Below are 20,245 nucleotides of genomic sequence, written 5' to 3' on the forward strand. Positions count from 1 at the left end.
ATATATATATAGATAGATAGATAGATTTTGTGATAAGAAAAATGTAAAAGATAAATAATAAAAGCAAAACATCACATAAAACACCTAAAACCTTCTTCCACCACTCTAATATGGATTCATCATCTCCGATCCCCCACAAGCGTTATCTATTTAGTCAAAGCATCTTTCAATAAATCAATTTTTCTTTCTTTTAATTTCTTTTTAAAATTCTAAGTTACGGAGTATAAATTGCAAACTAATAAAAATACTAATGAAGTCAAATTTTAAATTATGATTATTTATTCTTTTCTTATTGTAATTTAGATAATGAAGACATATAGGTAACATAGAATTTTTTGAACCTTATTGAAGCGTAATAACTTAAACGACAGGAAAGCAAATACATTCGAAAAAAAATATATGCCATTAATAGTAAAAACAATCAAATTGCTTCAATTGGTGAGGTAAAATACATGCTATACTGAATTACTGATTATCGAGACACTATGATATATTGTAAATAAATAAAAAAGAGGAAAATATACCATGTAATGCCACCGAGAGGATAACTTATTTTGCGTTCACAGAATTGAATCTCAGCAAGAGCCTACCTCGCAAAGCTCTACATAATGGCTTATAATAAAATTAAACTCTCAATACATCACCTACAACCAAAAGTCGTCAAACATTTGAACCCTATATATATCCTCAGAGCTCGCCTTCACTATAAATTTTCTTCAAGATGATGTTCTTGATTAGTTACCATCTGAAACCTCCAAAAATATGTTCAAAAATTATAACATGAAAAAATAATACGGGAGAAAGAGAGAATAGATTGCTGCTAACAAAGTAGATTGTTTTAATTTATAGTTGGCTGCTAACAAAGCTATAGCAACGTGGGGGAGGGAAAAAGTTTGAAAGAATACATAAATACATATTAAGATATCTAATAATGAAGACAGTTATAGTGGAGGGTAAAAGGTTGACTAATTGCATTTAAAGACTTTTTGGACTATATTAAAAATAAGATAAATGGAGAAATGAATGGGAAAAGTCAAAAAAAAAAGGGAGAAAAAAGATAATTGAGTTTCTTGGCCAAAGAGAGGTGCCAAGTCAGCACTTTTTTTGCCATATATATATATAGATATATAGATTTATAATCATCGGCTACTTATTTCTATTTAATAATAATTAATATGCTGCTCAAAATAAAGAAGGCGACATTAGTATATTGTATTATACATAACTAATAAAGAAAGCTAACTAAACTAAGCCCCTAGACTTTGGAATGAATGAATATAAGAATTATATTCCGAATAAATCGGGACCTTCTTAACTTGACAATATTTATTCAATTCCACCTGAATTTTACGTTTAACTTAATTGCTCCATTGAAATTAGCCTCCACTAAATTCAATATTGGCTTTCAATCATAAGCCTAGCATCCAGGGGCGGATCTAGCGTGTAGTATACGGGTTCCCGGGAACCCAGTAACTTTTGCGTAGACTCTGTATTTTTGTTTACAAATTTATTAAATATCTATAAATATCTATTTGTGAACCCAATTATTATTGTATATTAATTTGAAATTGCGACAGGAACCCATAAACTTAAAATCCTGGATCCGCCTCTGCTAGCATCCCCTTACATAACATATTCTAAGTGTCGTATTCATGGACAACTCTAAATTATATTGTTGCCAATTATAATGCCCAAAGCATTTTTTTTCTCAAATTGTTATATTAATAAAAAATTTAATTTGGTAAAAGAAATAACCGATGAAACAGATAATTGAGTGTTCTCAACTCTCCATGTACACCCATCTAATTCTTTTAATGGTTACTCTAATCAACACGTATTCTTATGAATACTTCAGAAAAAAAATTCATGGTCTTTGTTTTGCATGATTTTTTTATTCATGCCACCCTTTGATTAGAAGAATTATGTCATCTTTCATCATTTGATGTCAACTTTTAATATAGTATATATATATAATTATTATAATTTCGTATTTTTATTGTATTGTTAATATTAGTGGTGATTACATATAGTATATTGCAAATTAAGTGCAATAAATGACAAAAATCCTAGATCATATGATTAACTTTCAATCAATAAATTGCTCCTGTCCAAAATATAAAATAAAAACTCTTGTCTAGTTGCGAAAATTTTAGTCTCAGGAATTGTTCAATGGAAATAATTTTTAATGCAGTAGGTGGTTTTGTTGTTGAGGCGGGGAAGAAGGTGTGTAAATGCATCTATCCTAAGATTGAAAATACTGTCCGTTTCACATCAAATGTTGAAAGTGTAAGAGAGGAAATGGAGAATTTAACAAAGTTTAGAGATGATATCAAAGGGAAGGTGGAAGGAGCTGAGGGAGAAGGCTATAAACCAAAACCAGAGGTTCTCCAGTGGGTCGAAGATGTTCAAAAGCTGGAGACTGACTGGGAATCTATGAAAGAAGACATTGCAGCGGCTAAGAGGGTTGCATATAAATGTTGTCCAAATTGCAGTCTTCGCTCGCAAGTTTCCACTCAAGCACGAATCATGCGAGATCAACTTTCCGAGCATAAAAAAATGGGAGAAAATTTTGGATCCAGTTTGGTGGTAGAAAATTACCAGGTGAAAAAAGTGGAGTACATCCCAGGACCATCAATAGAAGGCCAGTCAACAGCAACAAGAAATCTCAACGAAATCCTACAACTATTAGAAGATGATAAGGTAAACTAATTGTTGAACTTAAACCAATTTTTTGCTCTAGTTTGCTAAAATTCTTCTTTATAATCAATTTTCCATCCATGACTTGTGGGTAAATTTCTTTTTGGGTAATTTGAATCCTTTCAGGTATGCATCATTGGTGTATGGGGAATGGGAGGAGCGGCAAAACGACTTTGGTGAAGAATCTGAACAATGAGCTCCTAAAGACGTGAAGCTCTAAACTGTCTTTTAGTGTTGTGATATGGGTTACAGTGCCCAAACCGCCAATAGACATAAGAAAGGTTCAAGCACAAATTGCCAACAGATTAAACCTAAAGGTAGACAGTGAGGAAAGCGTTGTACGCATTGCCGGCATAATTCATAAGAGGCTCAAGGAAGAAAAGAGTTTCCTTCTTATACTCGATGATGTTTGGCAAGCTATAAATTTGGATCATGTAGGTGTGCCCCAACCTGAAGTTCCCGCAAGAAGCAAGGTAATTTTAACTTCTCGTTTTGTTGATGTTTGTAGGCAAATGAAAACAGACACCGAAATGAAGGTGTTGACATTTGATGAAGATGAATCTTGGCAAATGTTTGTCAAAAATGCGGGAGATATTGCCAATCTGGAGCATATTCAACCAGTTGCAAAGGAAATTGCAAAGGAGTGCGATGGATTACCTTTAGCAATCACTGTCATCGGAGCATCTATGAGAGGCAAGAAGAGGGTCGAGCTTTGGAATCACTTAGAATGTGTGAACCTCACAACACAAATGTAAAAGATAATGTTTACAAGGTCATTAAGTGGAGTTTTGATTCTTTAGAATCTCAGGATATTGAATTATCCTCAGAGCAAAGAAGCAAACATGTGAACAAAAGGGGAGGTGACATTCAAAGTTGTTTCTTGTATTGCTCCTTATATCCAGCGGCTATTTTACCAAATGATGTCATACATTGTTGGTGGGCGGAGGGGTTCCTTGGAGAACGTAACACATATGAAGAAGCCTACAACAGGGGAATTACAATGATTGAGATTCTAAAAGATGCCTGCTTACTACAAGGCCATGAGTGGGATTCTGTAAAGATGCATGACGTGGTTCGCGATGTTGCTATATGGATAGATAATTCCTTGGGGAAGCACAACTCTCTTATTCAAGCTGGACTTGGATTGTCTGAGATATCACATATTAAAATGTCAGCTTCTGTCAAGAGAATGTCTTTTGTAAGCAACAAAATTGAACGTTTACCTGATTCCTTCATGGAATGCCCAGAGACAACAACTTTACTTTTGCAAGACAATCGTGGCCTTGCGGAAATTCCCGATACGTTCTTTTTGGCATTTCCAGCCCTAAGAGTTTTGAATCTGAGTGGAACTGATATTAGAGCACTGCCTTCTTCCATCAATAGTTTATATCAACTACGTGCTCTAATACTAATAGATTGCCGCGGGTTGACAGAGTTACCACCTATTGGTAATCTTTGCAATTTGCAATTGCTTGATTGTGATGATATAAGGTTACATCGTCTGCCGCAAGGAATGGACAAGTTGACAGATCTGAGTTGTTTAACTGCAATTCATTTGAAGAGCATCGACCAAGGAATTCTTCTCAAGTTGGCAAGCATTGAAATGATAGATGTGCTGGGTTGCCGTCTTTTATCAACTTGTTTTGATGAGCTCTCCTCTCTACAGAAGCTGACCTCTCTTTACATCAGATTGGATAGGTCATCAGTTTCTAATAGAGACCACACCTGGATGTCTAGATTGAAAAGTTTTCACATTGTAGTTGGGGAAGATTTCACTTGGATGCCTGTAGAATTCTACAGTTCACCAAGGACTATAACTATCTCCAATTGTGAAATTTTCAGTAAGGGAGAGCTCTCAGGCATGTTGCAGTTTGCTTCAAATTTGTACTTGGTTAACTGCATGGGTCTCAGGAAGTTGATTGCATACAACAGTTTTAGTGGAATAAAACAATTTATAGTACATTACTGTGATTGTGATTTCAAACCAGCCGAAGAAGGAAGCGGACGGTTTGACCCTCTGCCAAATCTGGAATATCTCTGCCTCGCCGGGATAAATAATTTAGAGAGTGTATCTGATATCAGTCATCTTCTGGGTCTAAGATTTTCTAAATTATGCAGACTAGATATTTCGGATTGTCATAGATTGAGATGTCTGTTTAACGTTGGTGGAGCTTTTTCTGTACCAAATCACATGGAACATATTAAAATTCACTATTGTACTGAGCTGGTAGAGTTGTTTGTGCAATGCGGCTCAAGTCAGACGACACTTGTCAACTCAGAAATTCCAAGAGTTCGGAAGTTTCTGTTGAGTAGCTGTCCAAAATTAAGAACTCTAGGCGAGCCAGAGAATATGTGGGAACACCTGGATGAGCTTAGCCTGACAAATTGCAACCAAATAAAGAAACTGCCTCTGTCTATTCAAACTTCCAAGAACGTCAAAGGAATAAGAGGAGAATCAAAATGGTGGAACCAATTGGAATGGGATTCCGACAACTTCAAGTCAAATTTAGAGCATTGTTTCCAACCAGTTCAATACTGACAGAAGGATCAAAGTTGAGGCTACTTCCACTACATTTCAGGTGATTTACCAATAAATTTTTAGATTTCTCAATTATGAAAATGTTTGGTACTATACTTGATTATTCGCCCACTAGCATCCTTTTAAAAAAACTAATAATTTGGGCATTGATTTTGTACTATTTCTTTTTGTTCGAAAGTGTTCATAATGTTCCGAGACTTCTTCATTTATTTGAGGAAACTACACTAACTGCCCACAAAACCTAAAATAATAACCCAATAATAATTACTATACATACCTAACTCAACCAAAATTATTACCCGTCCACCCATTTGTCAATTGCCTTACCAACCTCTCTCCTCCTTTAAGCTTCCCTTTCCCCTTTCCCTTCTTCCCGTTTCTTCTGAAGAAGCAAGCAACAAAATACTCTAATCCCTTCTTCCCTCAATTAATGAAAAACTAAAAAAAAAAATACTCCCTCTCTTTCTCCACCAAAACGTTCCCAGTCCCCCCACCACCCTTTCATCCCTCCCCGCTTCTCTATCTTCCACTTTCTTCTTCCTCCCAATACACCCCCTCTGTCAAATCTCCTCATATTCTTTTCACAATTTCACAATCTACTAATGAAACTTTTATGTTCAAAAATTCAAACACAACAGCCATGTATCTTTGTCCCCTCTATTAAGAACGAAAGAGTCTTTTATTTACTGGGGTTCAACAATTATTAGTAAAATTAATATAGTCCCTCCCCAAATTATCGATCTACTAATGTGAAAAGTTACCTTTTTTTTGCACGTGTATGTTTCTCTCTAATCTTGTGTATATATACAAAATATTTCACTTTTTTTTATTGATTTCTAATTTGATGGGTTAGGTCTAGAAAACTTAAAAATACCGAAAAAGTTTCGAATCATGAGCTTTGTTTAATTTTCTACGGTGTTCAAGCTGTTTTTAAAGACTGAAATACAGAGCAACTTGAAATATTTTTTGAAACCGAAAAAGATAATAGTAGATGGGTTGTTTTTCTATATGGTGATGGGAGGAGGAGGAAGAAGAAGAAAGAGAGAGGAGCGCGTTTTGGGGGGAGGGGGGTTGGGGCACTGGGGAACGGTTTGGTGAATGGAGAGAGAGGGAGTATTTTTTTTAGTTTTAAATTAATTGCGGTCCCACAGGTGCCATTTGGCAAGCAATTAATGCCCTCACTCAAATATTACATGGCATATCTCACTCAAAATAAAATTTCTCGTGCTTTTAAGAAGTGAGCAGTTCGACAATAAATGAAGCTTCACGACCTATACTAGAAAAACAAGGCGTCGGACCAGTTTAGCTAGACAGTTTTTTGTTTCAAGTGGTGTCACTTGAAGTTTTTTTACTGTATTTTGTTTCTGTCTTTTAATTATATATAGAAAAAATTATAAGAAAATACACTTAGACTTCACACCATAACAAAAAATGGCCCATATTTTTAAGTTTTATTTGACATAGCCTATATTATACATATTTTGAAAACAATAGAAAATTCAAATTCTGTTTTCTTTCAACCATTGCTTCTAAAAGCTATGGAGTTAAATTTATGTTCTCACAAACATTGCCTTCACTCTCTTTTCTTCTCACATTTTCTACATATGCTTCAAGGAGTTGTCCGCATTACTGCTTCTCCCCTGTGTCACCTGGTTGCAATGTAAAAAAAATTAAAGATTCAGCATTCCACCATTGAAGGCCATTCAAAGCTTGGGTTTCAAAAATAATTTTTTTTGAGTTTGTTAGTTGTTTGGATTGGGTGTTGTTCCAATTGATTGAAAATATCAAAAGGAGTTCAAAATTTAAATTTGAAGTGATTTGGAGTAGATTTGAGCAAGATTTGAGTTAAATTTCAGAAAAAACGCAATGAAGAAGACGAAGTTAGTTTTTGTATAATTATGTATAATCTTGTATAATAGTGTGTATGAGTATATAAATACATCTTATATACTATTATACGCTTTTATATACCTTTATACAAACGTCTGTAGACGAACTTTTTCCACGATTTTCAGTTGCAATTCTTGTTCAAAATCAGTCCAAATCTCCATTAAATGACTTCAAATTTTATATACAACCTCCTTATATTGTTTCTAACAATTTTAGATAATACCGACTCCAAATTTCTCACAAAATCAAATTCGAAATCTAAACCTACATATTTCAGCTTGTTAAAAATTTAATTTTTACTATCTAGATGGATTTAGTTTGTTGAACTAATATTTGGTTTACAGTTACTGATTCGAAAATTAACTTAAAAGTTTCAGCAATCCTTTTTAAAAATTAAATAGTAATTTTGAGAACCTATTGGAGTTGGATATTGAATCTTTAGCCTATTATTTTTGGGCTAGTTGGTTGTAGATTGAAATATGAGCTATAAAATAAAAAGGTAGGGATCTCAGTTGTTCTTATGTGAAATTTTCCCTTATATATACATATTTAATATAAATTTCTGACCAAGCGGTGTCACGTGATACCGCTTGGCCTAAGGTAAATCCGCCCCAGTTTGTTCGAGTCACTGCCCAGGTTTTTATTGTGATTTTGATGAGTGAGATTTGATATGGTTTAATGATAAGCTAAATAACTATTTTGTATGTGCAGTGTTACAAGTAATTATTTCAAATATTTTTTGAGAAGTTCCTAGTGATTTATTGTAAGAAAAATTAGATCAACCATTGAAAAACCTTTAAAGTTGAAAATCATAAATTGAATTTGTCGAGTTTGTAATTGTTTGATTCGATTTGGACTGGTGTGTGATTAAAATATCAATTGACAACTGTAACTAAATGTTGAGTTAATTTGGTCGAGATTTGGAGTAAACTTTTGGATTTTGAGTCGAAATTGAGTTGAAGTAGCATAAAAGACAATTTATATATTGTTGCTAAAATTTTAGTCAATTTGCTGGAGGTTTTGGAGTAGATTTTTGAAATTTGGGTTGTTATTGAGTTTAACTATCAAATAAGATATATTTGTATAGCATACCAAAATGTTACATTGTGTACCATATTGATATATAATAATTAATTCAAGAGTCTATAATTAATTATAACTGTTGGGAATAAACCCCGTAAAAATAGTATTCACGGTATTAGTGATAAACGCAGAACACTAAGTTATGGTTAAATCAGCAAGAATAGAAATGCAACAATAATGACACCAAGATTTTACGTGGAAACCCTTCTGAATAAGGGAAAAAAACCACGGCCAAGAAGAGCAACTGATATCACTATAGCGAGGAATTTTACACTGTGTAGTAACGAGTAAAAAATACTCCTAAGACCACTACACCCTCAAAAGAAATAAACACTCTTTTGATTTTTTCCACCTCACTACAATATCTCTCACACTCTATTTTTCTTCACAAACTATTTTCTTATAGTTTATGGAATACCTTGCTCTCTCTTTTCTCTCTTTGTTGGTGTATAGAAATGAGAGTTAAAGCTCTCCTTTTATAGCCAAAACCTCACTCTCTAAAGCCTACAATATTTGACAATTTACACACCCTTTTCACAATTTCAACAAGGTTGGCTACCAAACCAAACCAAGTCAATAAAATTGGCTACCAAATTATACAAATTCAACAAGGTTGGCTACCAAACCAAACCAAGTCAACAAAATTGGCTACCAAATCATTTGAATGAGATGGACACCATATCAATCTCCCCCTCCAGTCTCATTCATCTAGAGGAGGTAGCACTATCTTCTAGTTTGAGTGCATGCCGACAAGTTCTTTGCATAGCTCGAACTTGTCTCTTGGTACCACCTTGGTCAACAAATCTGCAGGATTTTCACTCGTGTAAACCTTTTGACTTGAAATGATTCGTTCTCCACTTGCTCACGAATCCAATGATATCTGACGTCAATGCGTTTTGTTCTCGCATGGTACATGAAGTTTTTGCTCAGGTCTATTGCACTCTAACTGTCGCAATAGAAAACATACTCCATCTGTCGCAATCCAAGTTCTTGAAGAAATCTCTTGAGCCATATCATCTCTTTGCCAGCTTCAGTAGCCGCAATATACTCCGCTTCAGTTGTAGATAGTGCGACACACTTCTGCAACTTCGACTGCCATGATATAGCTCCCCTTGAAAAAGTAAACAAATATCCAGTAGTGGATTTTCTGTTATCAAGGTCACCTGCCATATCAGAATCTGTATAGCCCTTCAAAATTGGATTTGACCCTCCAAAACATAAGCATTCATGAGAGCTTCCTCTTAGATACCTGAGTATCCACTTTACAGTTTCCCAATGCTCTTTTCCTGGATTTTCGAGAAATCTGCTAACAACACCGACTGTATGAGCAATATCTGGTCGAGTGCATACCATTGCATACATCAAACTTCCAACGGCAGAGGAATAAGGAATCTTGGCCATTCTCTCTTTTTCCTCCGTTGTTGTTGGACACATCTTCTTGCTCAACTTCAGATGACCAGGAAGAGGTGTGCGAACCAACTTAGCACTTTTCATATTGAAGCGCTCCAGTACACGTTCTATGTACTTCTCTTGTGATAAGTAAAGCTTCCTTTCGTTTCTCGAACGAGTAATTCTCATGCCCAAAATCTGCTTAGCATGACCCAAGTCTTTCATTGCAAAAGACTTATTCAACTGTTTCTTCAACTCGTCAATCTTAGAAGAATTCCTGCCCACAATCAACATATCATCCACATATAGCAAGAGGATGATAAAATCGTCATCAAAAAATCTTTGTACAAACACACAGTGATCTGAAGAAGTCTTCTTGTAGCCTTGCTCCCCCATAACAGACTCAAACTTCTTGTACCACAGTCTGAGACCTGGCTTCAATAGCGGACAGCTCGAGCCGAGGAGGAGGCGGCAGTCCGGGAATACAGAAGCTTCACCGGCTTTGCGACTTATCCAAACCTCGTTCTAAATTGGGACTTGACACTATACAGAAAAGAAGTCGTACGAAGTACACCCTTCTTCATGAATCAGAAGACTCAGAGAGAAGATGGGTTTCGGCACAGTTTATATACAGTTCACAAAATATCAAAGCGGCAAAAGGAATTAGCTAGCACATTAAGCACAGATCATGTAACAAAATCAGATAAAGCTGAACATAACAATTTATTCTAAGCTCGACTTCTAACCCTGAACCAGTGGTTCTGGGCCAAGTCCCCAGCAGAGTCGCCAGAGCTGTCACACCTCCTTTTTCCGCACCCGCGAGGGTGCAAGGGAGTTTTTCCAATTAAAGGACAATCGAGACGGGATTGGTTTATTTATTTCAGAGTCGCCACTTGGGAGATTTAGGGTGTCCCAAGTCACCAATTTTAATCCCGAATCGAGGAAAAGAATGACTCCATATTACAGTCTGCGTACCAGAAATCCGGATAAGGAATTCTGTTAACCCGGGAGAAGGTGTTAGGCATTCCCGAATTCCGTGGTTCTAGCACGGTCGCTCAACTGTTATATTCGGCTTGATTATCTGATTTTATACAAATATGAACTTATGTGCAAATTTTAACTTTTTACCGCTTTCATAATTGTTATTATTATTTTCTACAAGGAATTGCAACGTTGTGAAAATATATCCCGAACCGCGTTACAATCAATGTACCCGTGGTCGTCGACACATTTTGACTCCGTTGAGATTTGGATTTGGGTCACATCAATGTGCACCCGAGTTTAAGAAAATTAAATTATTAAAGGCGCGCCTAAAGCGACTAGCGTATCATCTACTTTGGTAGGGCCGTGGAATTTTACTAAACGATCCATCCCGAAGTCTAAGCAATTTTAAAGCAAATATTTACTGAGGGCCCCGCAATTTTGTATTTTTATTTGGCGAGGCTCATCTCATTCTTATTTTTTAAGGATAAACCTACAGTGACTACATTTCTTCTATTAAGTTTGTCTCTAAAAATAAAAGAAAATTTCTCAATTAATTACATGCTGAAAAATATAACTTATTAGTTATTAGTCTACGGCTAATGTGAATGGAAAATTGCGATCGAGTTTGTACAAAGAAAAACTGCTTTCATTCTATATTCTATTATTCAATAATACTAGAACATGAGATTGACACACCATAATATCAAAACAAATTAACTAGTATTTGATTAATTTAAACTAACATTATTAGATGAAGAAGTTATACATATGCAACCCCATTACTCATTAATTAATCGACTACATTTTTATACAAAGAAAGGAAAATTATATTCAAACACAAATCTAAACAGGAGGGATTCAACAGGAACAAAGCCTGATTAATATTTCATTTCGCTTCAAGCCGAGAGTGTACAAATGTGTACCTGGAATTCGAATTACAAATAGAGAAAAGAGGTCAGGAGCAACAATGTACAGCAGTAGCACAGCAACAGAATCCCACAGCAAATAACAGCAACAAAAACCAGCAATAACCAGTGTAACAATGGTCAGAACCAAACTGAAAAATCCCGGAAAGCCTGACTAAAAATTCAATAGCACTAACGCAATCCACAGAAGCAGTAACAAAGTTCTGATTTCAGTAGTAAAGAAAAGGACCTCACTTTCAATTTTTAGCTCTCAAAGACTGACTTTTAATTCTGAAAAAATTAGCCTATTTCTCACTTTGAAGTTCTGAAAAAAATTTCTTCTCTAAATTTTCCAGTCCCCTTATCTCTATATCAACTCCTCCTATTTATAGGCTAGAACTAAACATTATTTATTCAAAGTTTTTCACTTTCAGCCTGTATATTCCCTCCCATGTGCATCTATACACTTTTATCATTAATCCCATGCTTATTTTCTGATTTTTCCACCTTTAAAGATACCAGACAGGATGTATTCTGCACTGCTATTTCCCTTTTCATTAAATAATTCATTAATTTTAATTATACACTGAATATTCAACTGGCAGACTACTAACACTAAACATTTAAAAAAATTTAACACCCAAAAATAACCCTGAAAATTCCCTATTATTATTGTCTTGCCCTCACTTTTAGCAATCTGTATTTAAACCTCTCTGATTTACAACTACACCAAATCACTACATAGCTACAACCAATCCTTAAGTCAAATTCACACAAATGATTCAAGCATCAAAACAGACCAACGAAGTGATTCATGTTGTATTCGTCCAAACAGAGCAGTCATAAACTACCTATTCGACGAAGTTGTTCAAATCGAATGTAGCTTACAACGCACACTCAAACAAACAGAAGAAAAATCTTGACCAAATAAAAGGTCTTTGAAGAAGAAGGAGAACTAATGAGCAAGACAAGATTTACAAAAATAACATTTTAAACAAAGATTCAATAATCCGAAAAATAGAATGAACAAAAACAAGATTACAAACAACACTTAAAACCAAAAACCATAACAGAAAATAAATCAAATGAACTAAATAATCTTGAAAGAGAAAAAAAAATCTAAAACTTGAACGAACCCAAGTTGAAACTCGGACTTGAACTATTGGAGGTCGAACGGACTATTTTGTGGACGTCGAAAAAGGACAAAGCAGAAGCTAGTCGTTTGGACTGTGGCGGACTGACTGGAAGGAGACAAGGTGGTCGTGAGGAGCAGCAGCAGCAGCGAACAGCTGCTGCTCGACGGGCTGGGGTGTGACGACGGGCAGCAGCAGTAGCAAGCAGCAGCGACGGGGCAGTGGGTTTGGTCGATGAGCATCTGAAGTAGTGAGGCGTGGTCGATGGGGAACAGTAGCAGACGCGGGAGGGCAGTAGCGGCAGCACTGCTCGTGAGGAGCAGCGGGGTTTGGTGGGTGTTGGGCAGTGGGGTTTGGTCGACGGGATGGTGGTCGACGGAAGCAAAAATGGGTGGTGGTGAGGTTGTTTTGGACATAAAAGAAAAGGAAGCAGTGGGGTTGGGTTTTCCTTCAGTTTTCTTCTTCTTCAAAAATGAAGAAAAAGATGAACAGTAGCTTTTTTCTTCCTTCTCTCCATTTTTCACGTTCTGTCCCTTTCCCTTTTCTTAAAAAGTTGTTTGCTTTTAAAATTCTTTCAATCCTCTTCTTTTCTCACGTTCTGTCCCCCCTTGTCAAAAAATTTCAGCCTTTTTCATTTCCCATCCCCCATGTGTTTTGTCCTTGTACAAAGGACATGTACCCCACGTTTAGGGGTCCAAGACTTGTGTCCCCCATGCATGGTGGGGTTCCCCGTGTGTGGTGTTCCGTCCGTGTTCCCCATGCGTGTCCCCCATGTGTGGTGGACTCGGATTATTATGGGCTAGGTCCGAAAATTAGGCCTAAAAACGGGTAGTTTAAACCCAAATTATTCTTTTGCCCGGACCCGAGAATAAAACACGATGTTATTCAATTAATCTTATACAAGCAAAATAACTACAAAAATAAGACTAACTTTTAAAACAAAACTATTTCTTTCTTTTTATTTTTATTTTTTATTTTTCAAGATTAAAATAGCTACAAAGCATAAATAAAACTATTTTTGTCATTTTCGTTTTTTATATAAAGATAAAATATAAAGTACTATTTTTTGTATTTTTCAAGATTAAAATGGCTACAAAACGTTAATAACTCTTTTTTTTATAATTTTCGAAATTATACAACGATAAAAATATAAAGTACTATTTCTATATTTTTTAAGTTTAAAATGACTACAAAACATTAATAAAACTACATTTTTATAATTTTCGAAATTATATAAAGTATAAAAAATAAGGTATTATTTTTGTATTTTTTCAAGTTTATGAGAAATACATAAGCTAATTACATATATATTTTTTTTGTAATTTTTCTTTTGCGAAGAAATAAGGTAAAATAGTCAAAATAGCTATATTAGACTCAATTCAAATATTAACGTTTTATAGACCTCTTTTTTTTATTTTTTTTTATTTTTGATAAAACTAAAATTCTAAATTGAGCTACAAACTAAATTAACTCCTAACAAAAATTATCATACACAATTAAACACCAATTAAAATAAAATTGCATAATTTGACATTAAATGCTAACAATGCAAAATATTCCTATTTTTGTGACTTTCATTTTTTTGTAAAACAAACTTAATTAAATACTAAATGAAAATGTGATATATTTTATATTTTTATTAATTAAAACAAATAAACATGCACTCATAAAAATACAAATAATTATACAAAAATACCACAAAAATAACAAAAATTGCACACAAAGGAAAATTGTTTTACTTTGAATTTTTTGGGAGTAATTCTTTCATAAGGCAAAAATCACGTGCTTACAGTTGGCAGAGATCTTTATCTAGGAGATTGTTTATTTTCATGGTGTCCCAATTTCCATCATTTCAGATAGGGGCACCCAATTTACTTCACAATTTTGGAGGTCTGTGCAGCGAGAGTTGGGTACTTAGGTTGAGTTGAGCACAACTTTTCACCCTCAGACGGACGGGCAGTCCGAGCACACTATTCAGATATTGGAGGACATGTTGCACGCTTGTGTCATTGATTTTAGAAGGTCATGGGATCAGTTTCTACCGCTCGCAGAGTTTGCTTATAACAACAGTTACTACTCTAGTATTCAGATGGCTCCATATGAGGCTTTGTATGGGAGGCGGTGTAGATCTCCAGTTGGTTGGTTTGAGCCGGGTGAGGCTAGGCTATTGGGGACAGACTTGGTTCAGGATGCAATAGAAAAGGTGAAGGTGATTTAGGAGAGGCTTCGTACAACGCAGTCGAGGCAAAAGAGTTATGCTAACAGGAAGGTTCGGAATGTGTCCTACATGGCTGGTGTGAAGGTTCTATTGAAGGTTTCACCCATGAAGGGTGTTATGAGGTTTGGAAAGAAAGGTATATTGAGTCCTAGGTTCATTGGGCCTTTTGCGGTGCTTCGGAGGATTGGAAAGGTGGCTTACGAGCTTGCTTTACCACCCAGCTTGTCGAGTGTGCATCCGGTGTTACATGTTTTTATGCTTCGGAAGTATATTGGTGATCCGTTTCATGTTCTAGATTTCAGCGCGGTTCAGTTAGATGTTGATTTGACTTATGATATGGAGCCAGTAGCTATTTTGGGTCGTCAGGTTCGAAAGTTGAGATCAAAGTATATAGCTTCAGTGAAAGCGCAGTGGAGAGGTCGGTCCGTGGAGGAGGCAACCTGAGAGACCGAGCGGGAGATGCGGAGCAGATGTCCTCACCTGTTTGAGGCTTTAGGTATGTTTCTTGACTCGTTCGAGGACGAACGTTTGTTTAAGCGGGGGAGGATGTGACAACCCGGCCAGTCGTCTCATGAGTTATAGCTCTATTTTCCCCATTTTTGCTTTTTATTGCTTTGGTTATCGGTTTTATGTGTTTTCGGATTAGTTGGCTCGGGTTTGGAAAGGATTTGGTAATGTTTGAGACACTTAGTCTCTTTTGAGTGAGCTTGAGTTGGAAAAAGTCAATCGGATGTTGACTTATGTAAGAAAGGGCGCGGCTGTGAGTTCTGATGGTTCGGATAGCTTTGGTAGGTGATTTGGGACTTAGTACTGTGAGCAGAACGTGTTTTGGAGGTCCGTAGTAGATTTATGCTTGAATTGGCGAAATTGGATTTTTGGCGTTTTCCGGTTGTTAGGTGAGATTTTGATATAGGGGTCAGAATGGAATTCCGGGAGTTGCAATAGTTCTATTGTGTCATTTGGGATGTGTGTGCAAAATTCCAGGTCATTCGGACGTGGTTTGGTTGGTTTTTTGATCAAAGCGTAACTTAGAAGATTTTGGAAACTTAGGCTTGAATTCGATGTGTTTTGGTTTATTTGATATTGTTTGGGTTGTTTTAAAGATTGGTACGAGTTTGAATAAGGTTAAGGGTTATGTTTGTGCTTTTGGTTGAGGTCTCAGGGGCCTCGGGGTGATTTCGGATGGTTGACGGAGAGTTTGAAAATTTGGTTTGGCAGCTGAAGTGTGGAATTTGCTGTCATAACCGCACCTGCGGCTAGGGGACCACAGGTGCAGTCACGCAGAAGCGATTTAGGAGTCGCAGAAGAAGAAAAGGGGCTATGAAGGCTGGAGCCACAGAAGCGGCTGAGGAGCCGCACCTGCGATGGCGCAGGTGCGGAAGGTGCACCGCAGATGCAGAAGCTGGGGAATAAGTGAAAACCGCAGAAGCGGCATCTTGGACCATAAAAGCATTACCGCAGAAGCGGTAGAGGGGGCCGCAGATGCGAAATGCCTGGGCCAGAGCATCAAAATTCATTCCTTCGTGATTTTTGAGCTATTCCACCATTTTTAAGTCGGTCTTTGGAGCTTTTTGGGCGATTTGAAGAAGGATTCAAGGGAACTTCATTGAGGTAAGGATTTTGGACCTAAAACTCGTTCCTATGGTATTATTTCACTAATTTGGCCTAAGATTAATGGAAATTAAAGGTTAAAAATTGGGAAAACTAGGGCTTAAGATTGGAGACCTTTGATTAAGGATTTGAGGGGTCGTTTTTGGTCGGATTTTGATGCATTTGTTATGTATGAACTCGTGAGAGTGTAAGGATTCTAGTTTTGTGATTTTTGTCGGAATGAGACATGGTCCTGGGGTTCGGGTTTGACCAATTTTGGGATTTATGTTGTAAATTGATTATTTTTGCTTGGGCTTCGTTCCCTTAGCATATTTTGACGTCTCGATTCTGATTTTTGCTAGATTTGGAGCATCCGGAGGCCGATTCGAGAGGAAAGGGCATCGTAGGCTAGAGTCCGGACCGGATAGAGGTGAATAATGATTGTAAATGTTGTCCTGAGGGTATGAAACCCCGGATTTCACATCATTGTGCTATATTGAGGTGACGCACGTGCTAGATAACGAGCGTGGGGTCGTGCACTGTTGGGGATTGGGACTTAGTCCATCCCAAATGACTGTTTTACCATGTATTTGACTGAAAACTATTTGCTATTATCATGATTTGGATTGAACGCCATAGTTGGGCCTCGTGCCAACTATTTGAACCCTTAGGGGATTTTTATTCATATTTCCTTACTATTTTGACTTTACATTTGAACTCAGTCATGCTATTTCTATAGTTTTCATAACTCAGCCATGTTTACTCTATTTTAACACATTAAATGATATTTTGGGTTGTGCACCTTGTTTTACTGTTGCCCGAGGGGCTATGAGATTCTGACTGAGTAAGGCTGAGGGCCGATGTTGTGAGGAAACACTGATTTTAATTATGAGGCTGAAGGCCTGAGATTTGTACGCCACAAGGTGGCTTGTTGATATGAGGCCGAGGGCCTATGTGATTATTCCACGAGATGGCTTGATATTGCGCTGTGGCCGTAAAGACCCCTCCAGGAGTCTGCACACCCTCAGTGAGCGCGGGTACCCATTGTGATATAAGATATAGCCCGAGGGGCTGGTGTTGTTCCATGTTATTGCCCGAGGGATTGATTCTGTTGACATTGTGCCCGAGGGGCAGATTTTATGTGTTTATCTTTTCTAGCTGCCTTTCATTTACTTGTTTAACTGTTAAAAGGTGTTTTATGAGATTTCACTGTTTAATTATATTTTACTGGTTTTACTCTGCCTCCTTATAGCATGTTGTTGTATTTTTACGTGATTTCTTATCGCTCAGCCTTCATTTATTATTATCACTCACTGAGTTGGAGTACTCACTTTACTTCCTACACCCTATTTGCAGATTTAGGCATTTTAGGTCTTGCTAGCGAGGGTTCATAGCTTCTAGCAAATTTTCGGAGTTCACTAGGTAGTTGCTCAGCGTTCGCAGCCCAGTGTTTCTCCCTCTTATTATATTTCTTTCTCTTGTACCGGATATTGTAATAGACTGTGTAGTTCCCCTTTCATAGTTCTAGACTTATGTTAGATGCTCATGATTGGTGACACCCCGATGTCGGCCAGTGTTGATTTTCCGCAAATTATACTATTTTACTATTTCTATTGGGATTTGAACATGTTCATGACTTAATTATGCTATTTAACTGTTTAAAATGAATTGTGTGTTGTGTCGACTGGCCTTGTCTTCACGAGAGCGTCATCACGATTGAGTCCGGGTTTAGGGTCGTGACAGTAAGTGATCTTCACTCAAATTTGGTTAAATTCCAAGATTGTGTCTTGAGTTTTATCATTTAATTTGGGAATTTGGGGTGTAAATTGGGGGAAATGGAAGATAATTGGAGAATCGGTTTTAGGGATTTGGATGTCCATTTGACGCCGGATTTTGGTGAATTTGATATGGGTAGAATCGTGAGTGAATCATCTTTCTAGTTTTGTGATTTTTATCGGATTTTGAGACGTGGGCTCGGCAGCCGGGTTTGAGCAAATTCGGGATTTTTGATCTAATTTGATAATTTTTACATAGGTTTTGTTCCTTTAGCATGTATTGATGATATGATTCTGATTTTGGATAGATTCGAGGCGATTTGAGGCCGAGTCGAGAGGTAAGGGCATCGCGGGTTAGAGTTTTGTCCGGCTTGAGGTAAGTAATGACTGTAAATCTTGTCCTGGGGATATGAAATCCCGAATTTCACATCATTTCACTACTTTGAGGTGACGCACACGCTAGATGACGAGCGTGGGCGTGCACCACTGGGTATTGCGACTTGGTCCGTCCCGTACGACTATTAAGTCGCATATTTGACTGAAAACTATTTGATACTACTGTGCTTTGGAAAGTATTACTATATTTTGGGTTGAATGCCATATTTGGGCCTTATGCCAAGCTGTTTGGACCCTTAGGGGCTTTACTACTATTTCTTACTGTTTTGACTTAATACATGTACTCAGTCATGTAGTGTTTTACTGATTTCATAACTCAGCCTTATTTACTCCGTTTTGATACTATAAATGATATTTTGGGCTGAACACCTTATTTTATTATTAGCCCGAGTGGCTTGAGAGGTTTCTGACTAAGTAAGGTCGAGGGCCTGTGTTGTGAGGATGTTATGGGATCGGGCTGTACGCCACAGCAGGTTGTTACTAATTCATGATATTGTGAGGCCGAGGGCCTGATTGATCTATGTCATAAGGTGGCTTGTTGTTATGAGGCCGAGGGACTGACTGATTTATGCCACGAGATGGATTGTTGTAGAGCTTGGGCTGTACGAGCCCATCTGGAGTCTAAACACCCCCAGTGAACGCGAGTACCCAAAGTGAGTGATATGATGTTGCCCGAGGGCTGACCTTGATTCATGTTGTGCCCGAGGGGCTGATTACGAGTGACTGTGAAGTAGCCTGAGGGGTTGGTTCTTATTGATGTTATGCCCAAGGGGTGGTTTATGATACATGTCTTGTCCAAGGGGCAGTTTGTGATTTATGTTGCCCGAGGGGCTGTATACGAGTGAGTTTTGCCTGAGGGGCTGATTATGTTTTCACTATTTTTACTCATTATTTTATCACTTCGTTTGAAAAATTATTGAAAGACATTTTCAGAGGATTTTTACTGAAATTGGAATTTTAACGAGATGATTTGATTTATATACTATTTGGAAACATACTGTACTTATTGTGGTGTTATAATATGGGTTATGTTTTTTCTTATTGCTTAGTCTCTATTTACTTTTATTACTTACTGAGTTGGCGTACTCACATTTCCCTCTGCACCTTGTGTGCAGATTCAGGAATTTCTGAACCCGATGGCAGGTGTTGATTACTCAGTGGCAGGTTAAACGGAGTTAGCAAGGTAGTTGTCTGGCGATCGCAGCCCTGCTTTCCTCCCTCCACATTCTCCCTTAGTTGTATTCAGTGATTTTCCCGACCATGTTGGTCTTAATGTTGTCAGACAGTGATAGTAGATGCTCATGACTAGTGACATCCCGATGTCGGGCTTTCTTTCTGCACTGTTATTTTGTTTTAAACATTTTTTAAAGGTTTATTGTTAATTATCTTTGATTTTATCCTAAGAATAAAAATTGATTGGTTTTGGGTTTGTGTCGGCTGGTCTAGTTCTATGATAGGCGCCATCACGACCGGGTTGATTTTGGGGTCGTGCCAAAATTCCATCACAAACCAAACACTATTACAATTATCATAGAATTTATTTTCACAGAACCAAATCCAGATTTATAAAGAAAATAAACTACATTAAAAGCAAAATATAACAAGATTGTTTATTAAGTAGAGGCAGATTAAGGATTTAAAATTTA

The 20,245-nt window shown here is 37.0% G+C and overlaps 2 protein-coding genes across 8 annotated transcripts in view; both read left to right on the forward strand.

Moving 5' to 3' along the window:
- The window catches only part of LOC104237899 (disease resistance protein At4g27190-like), a 66,134-nt gene extending 46,178 nt beyond the window's left edge, over nucleotides 1-19,956 (forward strand). The window contains exons 1-4 of one of the 7 annotated variants that reach the window (XR_011404270.1): nucleotides 2,085-2,700; nucleotides 2,824-5,276; nucleotides 18,512-18,579; nucleotides 19,715-19,956. Coding sequence is in view for 6 of the 7 variants with exons in the window: in XM_070165000.1 (XP_070021101.1) it covers nucleotides 3,425-5,236 (1,812 nt within the window). In the remaining variant the exon portion in view is untranslated. Of the gene's footprint in view, nucleotides 1-2,084; nucleotides 2,701-2,823; nucleotides 5,277-14,476; nucleotides 14,496-16,790; nucleotides 16,931-17,784; nucleotides 17,970-18,511; nucleotides 18,580-19,714 lie in introns of those variants that run through there. The other 6 variants (XM_070164996.1, XM_070164997.1, XM_070164998.1 and 3 more) reach the window with 6 other exon arrangements.
- Nucleotides 14,908-15,282, forward strand: LOC138882638 (uncharacterized). Its single transcript, XM_070163243.1, has one exon. The coding sequence runs from the start codon at nucleotides 14,908-14,910 to the stop codon at nucleotides 15,280-15,282; it is 375 nt and encodes a 124-aa protein (XP_070019344.1).
- Nucleotides 19,957-20,245: the final 289 nt, after the last annotated feature.

Source organism: Nicotiana sylvestris, chromosome 12 (genome assembly GCF_000393655.2).
Source record: "Nicotiana sylvestris chromosome 12, ASM39365v2, whole genome shotgun sequence".
Taxonomy (NCBI): domain Eukaryota; kingdom Viridiplantae; phylum Streptophyta; class Magnoliopsida; order Solanales; family Solanaceae; genus Nicotiana; species Nicotiana sylvestris.

Coding starts and splice junctions, on each gene's coding strand:
- LOC138882638 (XM_070163243.1), top strand. CDS start 14,908: ATGGCTGGTGTGAAGGTTCTATTGAAGGTTTCACCCATGAAGGGTGTT.